Source organism: Cherax quadricarinatus, chromosome 5 (assembly GCF_038502225.1).
Source record: "Cherax quadricarinatus isolate ZL_2023a chromosome 5, ASM3850222v1, whole genome shotgun sequence".
Classification (NCBI taxonomy): Eukaryota; Metazoa; Arthropoda; class Malacostraca; order Decapoda; family Parastacidae; genus Cherax; species Cherax quadricarinatus.
This window is the reverse complement of record NC_091296.1, coordinates 2752562-2767858: the sequence shown is the minus strand read 5'-3', so window position 1 is coordinate 2767858 and position 15297 is coordinate 2752562. Positions and strand designations below refer to the sequence as shown.

The following is a 15297-nucleotide window of genomic DNA, read 5'->3' as shown; positions in this document are numbered from 1 at the left end:
GCACCTCCTCCTAACTTCCAAACTACGAATTCTCTGCATTATATTCACACCACACATTGCCCTCAGACATGACATCTCCACTGCCTCCAGCCTTCTCCTCGCTGCAACATTCATCACCCACGCTTCACACCCATATAAGAGCGTTGGTAAAACTATACTCTCATACATTCCCCTCTTTGCCTCCAAGGACAAAGTTCTTTGTCTCCACAGACTCCTAAGTGCACCACTCACTCTTTTTCCCTCATCAATTCTATGATTCACCTCATCTTTCATAGACCCATCCGCTGACACGTCCACTCCCAAATATCTGAATACGTTCACCTCCTCCATACTCTCTCCCTCCAATCTGATATTCAATCTTTCATCACCTAATCTTTTTGTTATCCTCATAACCTTACTCTTTCCTGTATTCACCTTTAATTTTCTTCTTTTGCACACCCTACCAAATTCATCCACCAATCTCTGCAACTTCTCTTCAGAATCTCCCAAGAGCACAGTGTCATCAGCAAAGAGCAGCTGTGACAACTCCCACTTTGTGTGTGATTCTTTATCTTTTAACTCCACGCCTCTTGCCAAGACCCTCGCATTTACTTCTCTTACAACCCCATCTATAAATATATTAAACAACCACGGTGACATCACACATCCTTGTCTAAGGCCTACTTTTACTGGGAAAAAATTTCCCTCTTTCCTACATACTCTAACTTGAGCCTCACTATCCTCGTAAAAACTCTTCACTGCTTTCAGTAACCTACCTCCTACACCATACACTTGCAACATCTGCCACATTGCCCCCCTATCCACCCTGTCATACGCCTTTTCCAAATCCATAAATGCCACAAAGACCTCTTTAGCCTTATCTAAATACTGTTCACTTATATGTTTCACTGTAAACACCTGGTCCACACACCCCCTACCTTTCCTAAAGCCTCCTTGTTCATCTGCTATCCTATTCTCCGTCTTACTCTTAATTCTTTCAATTATAACTCTACCATACACTTTACCAGGTACACTCAACAGACTTATCCCCCTATAATTTTTGCACTCTCTTTTATCCCCTTTGCCTTTATACAAAGGAACTATGCATGCTCTCTGCCAATCCCTAGGTACCTTACCCTCTTCCATACATTTATTAAATAATTGCACCAACCACTCCAAAACTATATCCCCACCTGCTTTTAACATTTCTATCTTTATCCCATCAATCCCGGCTGCCTTACCCCCTTTCATTTTACCTACTGCCTCACGAACTTCCCCCACACTCACAACTGGCTCTTCCTCACTCCTACAAGATGTTATTCCTCCTTGCCCTATACACGAAATCACAGCTTCCCTATCTTCATCAACATTTAACAATTCCTCAAAATATTCCTTCCATCTTCCCAATACCTCTAACTCTCCATTTAATAACTCTCCTCTCCTATTTTTAACTGACAAATCCATTTGTTCTCTAGGCTTTCTTAACTTGTTAATCTCACTCCAAAACTTTTTCTTATTTTCAACAAAATTTGTTGATAACATCTCACCCACTCTCTCATTTGCTCTCTTTTTACATTGCTTCACCACTCTCTTAACTTCTCTCTTTTTCTCCATATACTCTTCCCTCCTTGCATCACTTCTACTTTGTAAAAACTTCTCATATGCTAACTTTTTCTCCCTTACTACTCTCTTTACATCATCATTCCACCAATCGCTCCTCTTCCCTCCTGCACCCACTTTCCTGTAACCACAAACTTCTGCTGAACACTCTAACACTACATTTTTAAACCTACCCCATACCTCTTCGACCCCATTGCCTATGCTCTCATTAGCCCATCTATCCTCCAATAGCTGTTTATATCTTACCCTAACTGCCTCCTCTTTTAGTTTATAAACCTTCACCTCTCTCTTCCCTGATGCTTCTGTTCTCCTTGTATTCCATCTACCTTTTACTCTCAGTGTAGCTACAACTAGAAAGTGATCTGATATATCTGTGGCCCCTCTATAAACATGTACATCCTGAAGTCTACTCAACAGTCTTTTATCTACCAATACATAATCCAACAAACTACTGTCATTTCGCCCTACATCATATCGTGTATACTTATTTATCCTCTTTTTCTTAAAATATGTATTACCTATAACTAAACCCCTTTCTATACAAAGTTCAATCAAAGGGCTCCCATTATCATTTACACCTGGCACCCCAAACTTACCTACCACACCCTCTCTAAAAGTTTCTCCTACTTTAGCATTCAAGTCCCCTACCACAATTACTCTCTCACTTGGTTCAAAGGCTCCTATACATTCACTTAACATCTCCCAAAATCTCTCTCTCTCCTCTGCATTCCTCTCTTCTCCAGGTGCATACACGCTTATTATGACCCACTTCTCGCATCCAACCTTTACTTTAATCCACATAATTCTTGAATTTACACATTCATATTCTCTTTTCTCCTTCCATAACTGATCATTTAACATTACTGCTACCCCTTCCTTTGCTCTAACTCTCTCAGATACTCCAGATTTAATCCCATTTATTTCCCCCCACTGAAACTCTCCTACCCCCTTCAGCTTTGTTTCGCTTAGGGCCAGGACATCCAACTTCTTTTCATTCATAACATCAGCAATCATCTGTTTCTTATCATCCGCACTACATCCACGCACATTTAAGCAACCCAGTTTTATAAAGTTTTTCTTCTTCTCTTTTTTAGTAATTGTATACAGGAGAAGGGGTTACTAGCCCATTGCTCCCGGCATTTTAGTCGCCTCATACGACACGCATGGCTTACGGAGGAAGGATTCTTTTCCACTTCCCCATGGACAATAGAAGAAATAAAAAAGAACAAGAGCTATTTAGAAAAAGGAGAAAAACCTAGATGTATGTATATATATATATATGCATGTGCGTGTCTGTGAAGTGTGACCAAAGTGTAAGTAGGAGTAGCAAGATATCCCTGTTATCTTAGCGTGTTTATGAGACAGAAAAAGAAACCAGCAATCCTACCATCATGCAAAACAGTTACAGGTTTTTGTTTCACAGTCATCTGGCAGGACGGTAGTACTTCCCTGGGTGGTTGCTGTCTACCAACCTACTACCCTTATATATATATATATATATATATATATATATATATATATATATATATATATATATATATATATATTTTTCAACAAGTCGGCCGTCTCCCACCGAGGCAGGGTGACCCAAAAAAGAAAGAAAATCCCAAAAAAGAAAATACTTTCATCATCATTCAACACTTTCACCACACTCACACATTATCACTGTTTTTGCAGAGGTGCTCAGAATACAACAGTCTAGAAGCATACACATATAAAGATACACAACATATCCCTCCAAACTGCCAATATCCCAAACCCCTCCTTTAAAGTGCAGGCATTGTACTTCCCATTTCCAGGACTCAAGTCCGACTATATGAAAATAACCGGTTTCCCTGAATCCCTTCACTAAATATTACCCTGCTCACACTCCAACAGATCGTCAGGTCCCAAGTACCATTCGTCTCCATTCACTCCTATCTAACACGCTCACGCACGCTTGCTGGAAGTCCAAGCCCCTTGCCCACAAAACCTCCTTTACCCCCTCTCTCCAACCCTTTCGAGGACGACCCCTACCCCGCCTTCCTTCCCCTATAGATTTATATGCTTTCCATGTCATTCTACTTTGATCCATTCTCTCTAAATGACCAAACCACCTCAACAACCCCTCTTCTGCCCTCTGACTAATACTTTTATTAACTCTACACCTTTTCCTAATTTCCACACTCCGAATTTTCTGCATAATATTTACACCACACATTGCCCTTAAACAGGACATCTCCACTGCCTCCAACCGTCTCCTCGCTGCTGCATTTACCACCCAAGCTTCACACCCATATAAGAGTGTTGGTACTACTATACTTTCATACATTTCCTTCTTTGCCTCCATAGATAACGTTTTTTGACTCCACATATACCTCAACGCACCACTCACCTTTTTTCCCTCATCAATTCTATGATTAACCTCATCCTTCATAAATCCATCCGCCGACACGTCAACTCCCAAGTATCTGAAAACATTCACTTCTTCCATACCCCTCCTCCCCAATTTGATATCCAATTTCTCTTTATCTAAATCATTTGATACCCTCATCACCTTACTCTTTTCTATGTTCACTTTCAACTTTCTACCTTTACACACATTCCTAAACTCATCCACTAACCTTTGCAATTTTTCTTTAGAATCTCCCATAAGCACAGTATCATCAGCAAAAAGTAACTGTGTCAATTCCCATTTTGAATTTGATTCCCCAAAATTTAATCCCACCCCTCTCCCGAACACCCTAGCATTTACTTCTTTTACAACCCCATCTATAAATATATTAAACAACCATGGTGACATTACACATCCCTGTCTAAGACCTACTTTTACCGGGAAGTATTCTCCCTCTTTTCTACACACCCTAACCTGAGCCTCACTATCCTCATAAAAACTCTTTACAGCATTTAATAACTTACCACCTATTCCATATACTTGCAACATCTGCCACATTGCTCCTCTATCCACTCTATCATATGCCTTTTCTAAATCCATAAATGCAATAAAAACTTCCCTACCTTTATCTAAATACTGTTCACATATATGCTTCAATGTAAACACTTGATCTACACATCCCCTACCCACTCTGAAACCTCCTTGCTCATCCGCAATCCTACATTCTGTCTTACCTCTAATTCTTTCAATTATAACCCTACCGTATACTTTTCCTGGTATACTCAGTAAACTTATTCCTCTATAATTTTTACAATCTCTTTTGTCCCCTTTCCCTTTATATAAAGGGACTATACATGCTCTCCGCCAATCCCTAGGTACCTTCCCCTCTTTCATACATTTATTAAACAAAAGTACCAACCACTCCAACACTATATCCCCCCCTGCTTTTAACATTTCTGTCATGATCCCATCAGTTCCAGCTGCTTTACCCCCTTTCATTTTACGTAATGCCTCACGTACCTCCCCCACACTTACATTCTGCTCTTCTTCACTCCTAAAATATGGTATACCTCCCTGACCAGTGCATGAAATTACTGCCTCTGTTTCTTCCTTAACATTTAAAAGTTCCTCAAAATATTCTCGCCATCTACCTAATACCTCCATCTCCCCATCTACTAACTCCCCTACTCTGTTTTTAACGGACAAATCCATACTTTCCCTAGGCTTTCTTAACTTGTTTAACTCACTCCAAAATTTTTTCTTATTTTCATTAAAATTTCTTGACAGTGCCTCTCCCACTCTATCATCTGCTCTCCTTTTGCACTCTCTCACCACTCTCTTTACCTTTCTTTTACTCTCCATATACTCTGCTCTTCTTATAACACTTCTGCTTTGTAAAAACCTCTCATAAGCTACCTTTTTCTCTTTTATCACACCCTTTACTTCATCATTCCACCAATCACTCCTCTTTCCTCCTGACCCCACCCTCCTATAACCACAAACTTCTGCCCCACATTCTAATACTGCATTTTTAAAACTATTCCAACCCTCTTCAACCCCCCCACTACTCATCTTTGCACTAGCCCACCTTTCTGCCAATAGTCGCTTATATCTCACCCGAACTTCCTCCTCCCTTAGTTTATACACTTTCACCTCCCTCTTACTTCTTGTTGCCACCTTCCTCTTTTCCCATCTACTTCTTACTCTAACTGTAGCTACAACTAAATAATGATCCGATATATCAGTTGCCCCTCTATAAACATGTACATCCTGGAGCCTACCCATCAACCTTTTATCCACCAATACATAATCTAATAAACTACTTTCATTACGTGCTACATCATACCTTGTATATTTATTTATCCTCTTTTTCATAAAATATGTATTACTTATTACCAAATTTCTTTCTACACATAGCTCAATTAAAGGCTCCCCATTTACATTTACCCCTGGCACCCCGAATTTACCTACTACTCCCTCCATAACATTTTTACCCACTTTAGCATTGAAATCCCCAACCACCATTACTCTCACACTTGATTCAAAACTCCCCACGCATTCACTCAACATTTCCCAAAATCTCTCTCTCTCCTCTACACTTCTCTCTTCTCCAGGTGCATACACGCTTATTATAACCCACTTTTCACATCCACTCTTTATTTTACTCCACATAATCCTTGAATTAATATATTTATAGTCCCTCTTTTCCTGCCATAGCTTATCCTTCAACATTATTGCTACTCCTTCTTTAGCTCTAACTCTATTTGAAACCCCTGACCTAATCCCATTTATTCCTCTCCACTGAAACTCTCCCACCCCCTTCAGCTTTGTTTCACTTAAAGCCAGGACATCCAGCTTCTTCTCATTCATAACATCCACAATCATCTCTTTCTTATCATCTGCACAACATCCACACACATTCAGACTTCCCATTTTGACAATTTTCTTCTTCTTATTCTTTTTAGTAATCTTTACAGGAAAGGGGGTTACTAGCCCATTGTTCCCGGCATTTTAGTTGACTTTTACAACACGCATGGCTTACGGAGGAAAGATTCTTATTCCACTTCTCCATGGATATAAAAGGAAAAGTAATAAGACCAAGAACTATTAAGATAAAATCAAAGAAAACTCAGATGAGTGTGTATAAATAAACATGTACATGTATGTGTAGTGTGACCTAAGTGTAAGTAGAAGTAGCAAGACGTACCTGAAATCTTGCATGTTTGTGAGACAGACAAAAGACACCAGCAATCCTACCATCATGTACAACAATTACAGGCTTGTGTTTCACACTCACTTGGCAGGACGGTAGTACCTCCCTGGGCAGTTGCTGTCTACCAGTCTACTATCTATATATATATATATATATATATATATATATATATATATATATATATATATATATATATATATATATATATATATATATATATATATATATATATATATATATATATATATATATATATATATATATATATGCTATCGAAGCAACGTTTTGCTCAACGTTACCTTCTGGATAGGGGTAGGGGTATATTTGAGAAAGAGAGAGAGATACTAGGATAAGAGAGAAAGGATATCTCGTGAGTGGGAATGGAGAAATGGAATGAGGAGGAGGATGGGAGAGGAGAGGGAGATGGAATATATTAAGTCTTTCTTGTGACGCCAGGCGGAAGTGATGAGGAGTGACGGGGGGGAGGGGGGGGGGAAGGAGGAAGGGGAGGGGAGGGGAGAGGGAGGGGGGAGGATGGTGGTGATAACACCATCACCTCATTATTGGTATATACTATTCTCTCTCTCTCTCTCTCTCTCTTTCAGTCAAGTTACTGGTGGATGTCAGACAGGTTACAATACTGGTATACAATACAAACAGAATGAGGAACTAGACACAGGTGTAATACCCGGGCATTTTCTTCCACTCTCCTCTGTAAATAGTTATACAAGGATGGGGAATGCTTACCTCATCTTTTACTGCCTTCATTTATCATCTCTGTATTAAATTACAATACTCTGGTGTTGCAGATGTGTCTGATTCATTCTCATGATGATACTGACTGTTGCCTCCTGCATGCCAACTTTTGCAATTCCAGTTTAAACCATATGGATGATATGAGTAATATTGATCAGTCTTCACCTAAGCAGGCAACAAGTGACGGGGTGGCTTGTACGTCACAGAGTCGCTCATTTGCTCAAAACTACTAAACACCTCAAATGATGTAGTTGAAGTTTTGGCTGTAAAGATTAGAAACCAAAACCTTGTCATTGTGGTAGTATACAAGCCTCCAGATGCAACTTCCCAGCAATTCCAGGAACAGCTTTTGAAAATTGACCACTGTCTGGAAAATCTCCCGACTCCTGCCCCAAACATCTTACTACTGGGAGATTTCAACTTGAGATGCCTAAAATGGAGGAATGTAGCAACTCAGATGAAAATTCACACTCACACGAGCTATTAAATCTCTGCACCAAATTCACTTTAAACCAGCAAATATTAGAGCCTACAAGACTAGAAAATACGCTGGACCTTATCACAGGTTCTATCCCCGCCCGTGGTATGGTTTGTTTGCAATCGTGTCATTACGATTTCGTGAGTCACTCATCTTCACTAACAACGACGATCTGATACGTAATATAACCGTATCAAAAACAATACACTCAGATCACAACATAATAGGGGTACAAGCATACATGCACAGGGCTCATGACCAGCAAAATGTGATCAGTCATGAGGATGTCTTCACAAAATTCAGCTTCAGTATCAAAAACATACAATGGGAACAAGTCAACCATGTCCTAAATGAAACAAGCTGGGAAGTTATCCTAAACAACACGGATCCGAACCTTTGCCTAGAAAAAATTAACTCTGTGGTACTTGAGGTCTGCTCAAGGCACATTCCATTAAGAAAAAGGAAGAGAAGATGTAAACTAGAAAGAGAGAGATGCTCCCTATACAGACGAAGGTGAAGAATAACAGCAGAGGCGTCGCTAGGGTTGGTGTCACCCAGTGCGAAATCTTTGGTGTCACCCCCATGAAATCCAAGGGCGGGGAGATGGGGAATAAACTCCAGTTACGTCACTACTGCATGACCAGTGACTAATGTTTAGCAATGAGAACGTTTAAGGGCCATAAACTGAACAGGAGAATACTTCTCAACTTTATTAATGATAAATAATCATAGAAATATTGAGGAAACGTAAACTCAAATACCATTCTGAGTACAGGCAACAGATCCTACATTTAATCATCTTCAACAATGCAAAAAAATAAAAAACTTGAAAAATAAAGAAAAACATTGCAATATCAGAGAAATACTAGTTCCGATTTGACCTTGAGTACAGGTAACATCTCACTGAATCTGAGCTTACATTTCCTTGCCTTCACTCATCAAAATAAATGATTTTCCCTGTATAGGCCTATTTGTACTCTGTAATCATGTAATAGGTTATATAGAAACGAAAGATTCTTCTCTTTTGTTGGTACAGCACTATTTTGGGCATTACTGTCACCTTCTTTAGAGGCTCTATGATGTCACCCCCTAAATGGTGTCACCCGGGGTGCCCCCCCGCCCCCCCTAACGACGCCACTGAATAACAGAGCTGCTGAGAGGGACCAGTGTATCTGAAACACGAAGGAAGGCACTGGTCAGAGAAATAGCAAATATCAAACTTAAGTTTAAGGAATCTTACGGGAGACAAGAATCTCAGGAAGAACTAAAAGCCATAAAGGAAATTGAAAAAAAAATTGCTTCTTCTCTTATGCCAAATCTTAAGGTAAAAACAACATCCAGTATAGGGCCTCTGCTTAGGCGAGATGGGACTTAGATGACAACAAAGAAATGAGTGAGATACTAAAGTCCCAATGTGACTCAGTGTTCAGTAAGCCATTAAGCAGACTAAGGGTCGACAATCTAAATGAATTCTTTACGAACGAGACCCAAGATTTGGTCATCTCGGAAATCTTGTGGTGTTATGATATTATCCTAACAACACAGACATAGCCCCACTCTACGAAGGTGGCAGTAAAGCAGTTGCAAAGAACTACGGACCGATAGCACTAACATCCCATATCATAAAAATCTTTGAAAGGGTTCTAAAAAGCAAGATAGCTAACTACCTCGATACCCATCAGTTACACAACCCAGGGCAACACGGGTTTAGAGCAGGTCGCTCCTGCCTGTCCCAGCTACTGGACCACTATGACAAGGTCCTGGATGCTGTAGAGGATAAACAAAATGCAGATGTAGCATACACAGACTTTGCAAAAGCCTTCAACAGGTGCGACCACGATATAATAGCACACAAAATGTGTGATTCAGGAATAACAGGAAAAGTTGGTAGATGGATCTATAACTTCCTAACAAACAGAACACAGAGAGTAATAGTAAACAAAGTAAAGTCTGAGGCAGCTATGGGAAAAAGCTGTTCCACAAGGCACAGTACTTGCTCCCATCCTCATCCCCATATCTGACATAGACAGAGATGTAAGCCATAGCTCTGTGTCTTCCTTTGTGGATGACACCCGGATTGTCATGACAATGACCACCATCGAAGACACTGCAAGACTCCAAGTGGACATCAACCAAATCATGGGCCATTCAAAACAATATGAAGTTCAATGAAGAGAAATTTCAATTACTACTCATTTATGGAAAAACTTGAGGAAATTAAAACTGTATCAGGGTGTACGACAAATTCTAACCATATAGTTGAGCAAAAAAGTAATACGAAGAATCTGAGAGTGATAATGTCTGAGGATCTCGCCTTCAAGGACCACAACAATGTATCTACCTCATCTGCTAGAAAAATGATAGGATGGATAATGAGAACCTTCAAAACTAGGGGCCCCAAGCCCCTGATGCTTCTCTTCAAGTCACTTGTTCTCTCTAGGTTGGAATACTGCTGTGCATTAATGGCCCCCTTCAAGGCTGGCAAAATTGCTGACCTTGAGAGTGTACAGAGAAATTTCGTGGCACACATAAGTACGATAAAGCCCCTGAATTACTGGGTAAATAAGTAAGTAAGTTTATTCAGGTATACACAGATACAGTTACATAGAATTATCATACATAGCAGCATATGTGTAGAGAACCTGGGATAACCCAAAAAGTCAGACAGAGTGACTTATTTCCATTGGGAACAGTTGAAGGCCCTTTATTTATATTCCCTGGAATGCAGGCGAGAGAGATACATGAAAATATACACTTGGAAAATTCTAGAGGGATTAATACCAAACTTGCTCATAAAAATCACTCCTTATGAAAGCAAAAGACTTGGTAGGAGATGCAACATTCTCCCAATGAAAAGCAGGGATGCCACGAGTACACTGGGAGACAACACAATAAGTGTCAGGGGACCAAGACTGTTTAACTGCCTCCCAGCATACATAAGGGAGGTTACCAATAGATCCCTGGCTGTCTTCAAGAAGGCACTGGACAGGTACCGAAAGTCATTACACCTGACCAACCAGGCTGTGGTTCGTATGTCATTTGCGTGCGGCCAGCAGTAACAGCCTGGTTGATCAGACTGATCCACCACAATGCCTGGTCTCAGACCGGGTCATGAGGGTGTTGACTCTTGAAACCCTCTCCAGGTATACTCCAGGTGTTGTTGTAAATACAACAGTACTTACTGTGACTAGGGACAGCAAAATGGAGAGGCAGTGTAGTTTGAGATACATGTCCATTGTTCAATAATAACTGTTAAGAGGAAGTCTCCAGAGTGATATGCACTCACAGCTGTGAGCCTGGCAGTCTCCATGTTGGATGTTGTGGGCATGAGCATGTCTTTACGTACCTCTTCTGTAATGAGGTTATCCTAGTCCCATTACAATTGGTGCTGAAGTCTCGAGAGTATCCTGGGTATACCTTGAGGGTGTATACTACCTGGATACCTGTCAGTATCCAGTCAATGCTTCCAGTGAAAGTGTGGTTACACACTCACACTAAATCATTCTGGTACTCTGGTAGAATTTACTAGTTCATTTGATGCTGTGGAGGAGACAAGATGACTGGCAAGTTATTTGGAAGGCTGTACCTGTTCCCAGTTCACTTGGTCTGACTGGATGCTTGTTGTGCACTCATTGTCATCAGGGAAAGACTTAGGAGATTTTCTAATGCAGATTTTTAAAGGGTATCATATTCTTTAATCACACTGAGATGCAATAAAATTCTTAGTGCTCTTGTGATCTCAGAATTACATTCTCGTGAAATGCCATACTGTTCTCAGTTTCGCTTCTTATGACCAGAGTCTTTGGTAAGATGGGTAAGGAAGAAGGATGGGTAAGAATAGAAATATTGTAAAAGGGTGGGAGGGGGGAGTGAGGTAGGATATAAAAGGGTGAGAGGGTGGAGTGAGGTAGGATATAAAAGGGTGGGAGGGGGAGTGAGTGAGAGGATATAAAAGGGTGGGAGGGGGGAGTGAGGTAGGATATAAAAGGGTGGGAGGGGGGAGTGAGTGAGGATATAATAGGGTGGGAGGGGGGGGAGTGAGGTAGGATATAAAAGGGTGGGAGGGGGGAGTGAGGTAGGATATAAAAGGGTGGGAGGGGGGAGTGAGGTAGGATATAAAAGGGTGGGAGGGGGGAGTGAGGTAGGATATAAAAGAGAAGTGGCCCAACCACTTTGGTGCAATTTAAAAAGTGTATGTGAAATAATAGAATATTCTTGAAAGGGTATAATACTAACCCATCAGAGTCACATAGATATAACAGATATATAGGTACATGACTCTGAATTATTGGTAGTAGATATACAAGTTGCAATCGCTTTTTTTTTTTTTCCAGTAATGGACCGTATTGGAGAAATCAGTACTGTATACCTTTCATTATGGTTACATTGCATATTAAGATATGACTTGTTTCTGTTTATGTTAATAATAATAATAAATAATAATAATAATAATCATTATTTCTACAAGTACGTACATGATACATCTTATATAGACCATAGCTGACATCATTGACATACTACTATATAAAAAGCCCCTTGGTATGCAGAGTATTTAGGGCAAATTAGGTCAGTTTTGTCCCAGGATGCGACCCACACCAGTCAACTAACACCCAGGTACCTATTTTACTGCTAGGTGAACATGGACAGCAGATGTCTTAAGGAAATATGTCCTAATGTTTCCACCCATACCAGGAATCGAACCTTGTTGTATTGGCTAGAGTTAATTATGTTGCTGAATCAAGAAGCTGAGATTAATCTGTTGAACATTTGTGTCAAGAAATGTTCATTGACTGGTCTTGTGATGTACACTGTTTCTCTTGGTAAATATAAATTTGTTGGCTAAGAATGTGGAACATTTAATAAGGCATCCTCCCTTAACCTAAAAAAAACTAGGGAAGAACCATAGTAATGCTTACATATAACACTACAGTAATATTTTATTGTTCTTCATATATTCTTTGGTATACACTTACATATAGAGCTGTTTTATTGAAAGAACCAAAAGGCACAATCCAGTGACTGGAATATACAAATAACCTGCACATGGGAGAGAGGAATTCATGACGATGTTTCGGTCTGACTTGGACCATTTACAAGACTGGTCTACGTCTGACCGAGACGTCGTCATAAGCTTGTCTCTCCTATGTGCGGGTTATTTGTGTATTGAAAATGTATTAGGAAAGCAAGTATTTAACCTATTTCCTTCATTCACTTACATGTAGAGTACAGTTATTTTATTAAGGGAGTGAAGAATGAGTAACTATTATGTATTTCAGGTCACCCAGTGCACAGTGTGGCATACAACGGCATCAACGGCATCATCTACAACAGTACCATCCTGGCCACAGGCTGCTTCTCTGCCAGAGAACTATGGAGACTCTCCAAAAGTGAGTCCGATCTCGAAGCCTCTTACTCCAGGGTGGAAGAGAGAGATGATGATGATGATGATGGACGCAGAGATAGGTGGATAGAGAGAGAGAGAGGTGAGGGGTGAGCAGGGAAATGCCGAGCCTTGGATAATGTATGTTACAAGCTTTTTGGCATCATTTGTTAAACTATTGCTATATTTGATTATCTTCATTTATATTTCAATATATCTGACTATTGCATTTTGTACAGCAACTTAATTTTTTGGCACACGTCAGGGCTGTCAACAGATTTTGATGCGAGATTAGCCAACTTGCCACCCATCATTGTGTGTATATAAGAATATAATCATTATTGAAAGCCTGAATCTCTTTACCAATGGTAAAAGCAGTTTTAGAATGACTATTCACATAGAATTATTTCATATTCTGCAGACCCTCAAGTTATTATTGTAACACTAATTGAATTGCTAAACAACCTGTGCATTGAAATTAGGCTTCAGGTAAACAAAATCAGACATATCAGACTGCTTTCTGTGCTGACGTCAATTGAGTGATTTAATATAATATTTAAATTCTTTCCAAAATAAAAAAAAAATATGCTTTATTACAAATTTAAAAGCATGAATCATGGGATAATGACCTCACCCTAATTTGCTTAATTATCACTCATAATTTAGCCATTTAGTTTATTTAGGATTGAAACTTTGACAATGTGAGGATCTTTAAAGCTGCAGCCATCTGTAGACCAAAAGTCAAGAATACTATATTCTTTAATCTCTAAATTAGGGATGAATGTAAACTCATGGTTTACACACACAAGAAAGTACTACACATCTCTCAATGTATATACCTGTTACACCATTCGTTGTTTATGTTACCATTTATTATCTATATAATTACCTCTACACTGTGGTTATGACTTGTGATTACACCCCTTGTGTATTTTCTACGGTATTCTTGTATAATGATAACATGACTACGATACTGGAGTACTGGTTGTACACTACCCGGGTTGCACATTCCTAGCATTTTCCATGTGAATTAATTCTTCTGTAGTATCTGCCTTGATGCTATCATGCCAGAAACTATCATGCCAGAAGCTGTCATGCCAACAAGTAGTAGTTAAACTAGCATGTAGTTTTCTTGCTTCAGTAATGTCTATTTGCCTCCTAATATTTTATGAAAAATGTTCCCATCATTAGTATGTGTAAAGTTATATATATAATATACCCTGTATATGAAATATGTATAATGTACTGTATAGTTTCTCACTTAGAAAAGTCATAGTTCATACTGCCAAGTAATATAAATTCCCTTGCACTGATTTTTTCAGCAACACCTTAGCTTCAGAGACTGAAATTTTGCTTGTTCAGTATACACACTTTAAATCAAACTGCATGTAGAATGATAGAAGTTTGATGCGCATATTTTGAGTTTGACTGCATTACCTTTGGAAATTTGTGCTTTATGAGGAAGAGATGTTAAAAGCGGGTGGGATATAATGCTGGAATAGTTGATGTGGTTGCTCACTTGATGCAAGAAAAAAAGGGAAGGTATCATAGAATTAGCAGAGAGCATCCATAGTTCCCTTGTATAAGGAGAAAAGGGGACAAGAGAGAGTATAAGAATTATAGGAGCATAAGCTTGTTGAGTATACGAGGTATAGTGTATGGTAGAATTATTATTGAAAGGTTTGGGGTTTGGATTGCAGAGGAGCAGAGAAGATTTAGGAAGGGTAGGGAATGTATAGATTAAGTGTTTTATCTGGAAGTGTGTAAGTGAGCTGTTTGTCACATTGTTGGATTTAGAAAAGGCTAAAGATAGGGTGGATAGGAAGCCATATGGCCAATGCTGCAAATGTTTGGAGTAGGATGTAGTTTACTAAAAGCAGTTAAGAGTTTTTATGCCGAGAGTCAGGAAGGAGGGGAATTATTATCAAAATAAGACTTAGACAGGGATGTGTGATGTTACCAGGGTTCTTTATTATATTTATAGATGGGATTGTAAA

At 39.5% G+C, this 15297-nt stretch overlaps 1 protein-coding gene across 7 annotated transcripts in view; it reads left to right on the top strand.

The window, feature by feature from the left end:
- Window positions 1–15297, top strand: part of NfI (Nuclear factor I) — a 547854-nt gene that overhangs the window by 462735 nt on the left and 69822 nt on the right. For 6 of the 7 annotated variants that reach the window (XM_070098949.1, XM_070098960.1, XM_070098946.1 and 3 more), the window contains one exon: window positions 13197–13403. In XM_070098949.1, the coding sequence (XP_069955050.1) occupies window positions 13197–13403 (207 nt within the window). The remainder of the gene's footprint in view (window positions 1–13196; window positions 13404–15297) is intronic. The other variant, XM_070098954.1, reaches the window with a different exon arrangement.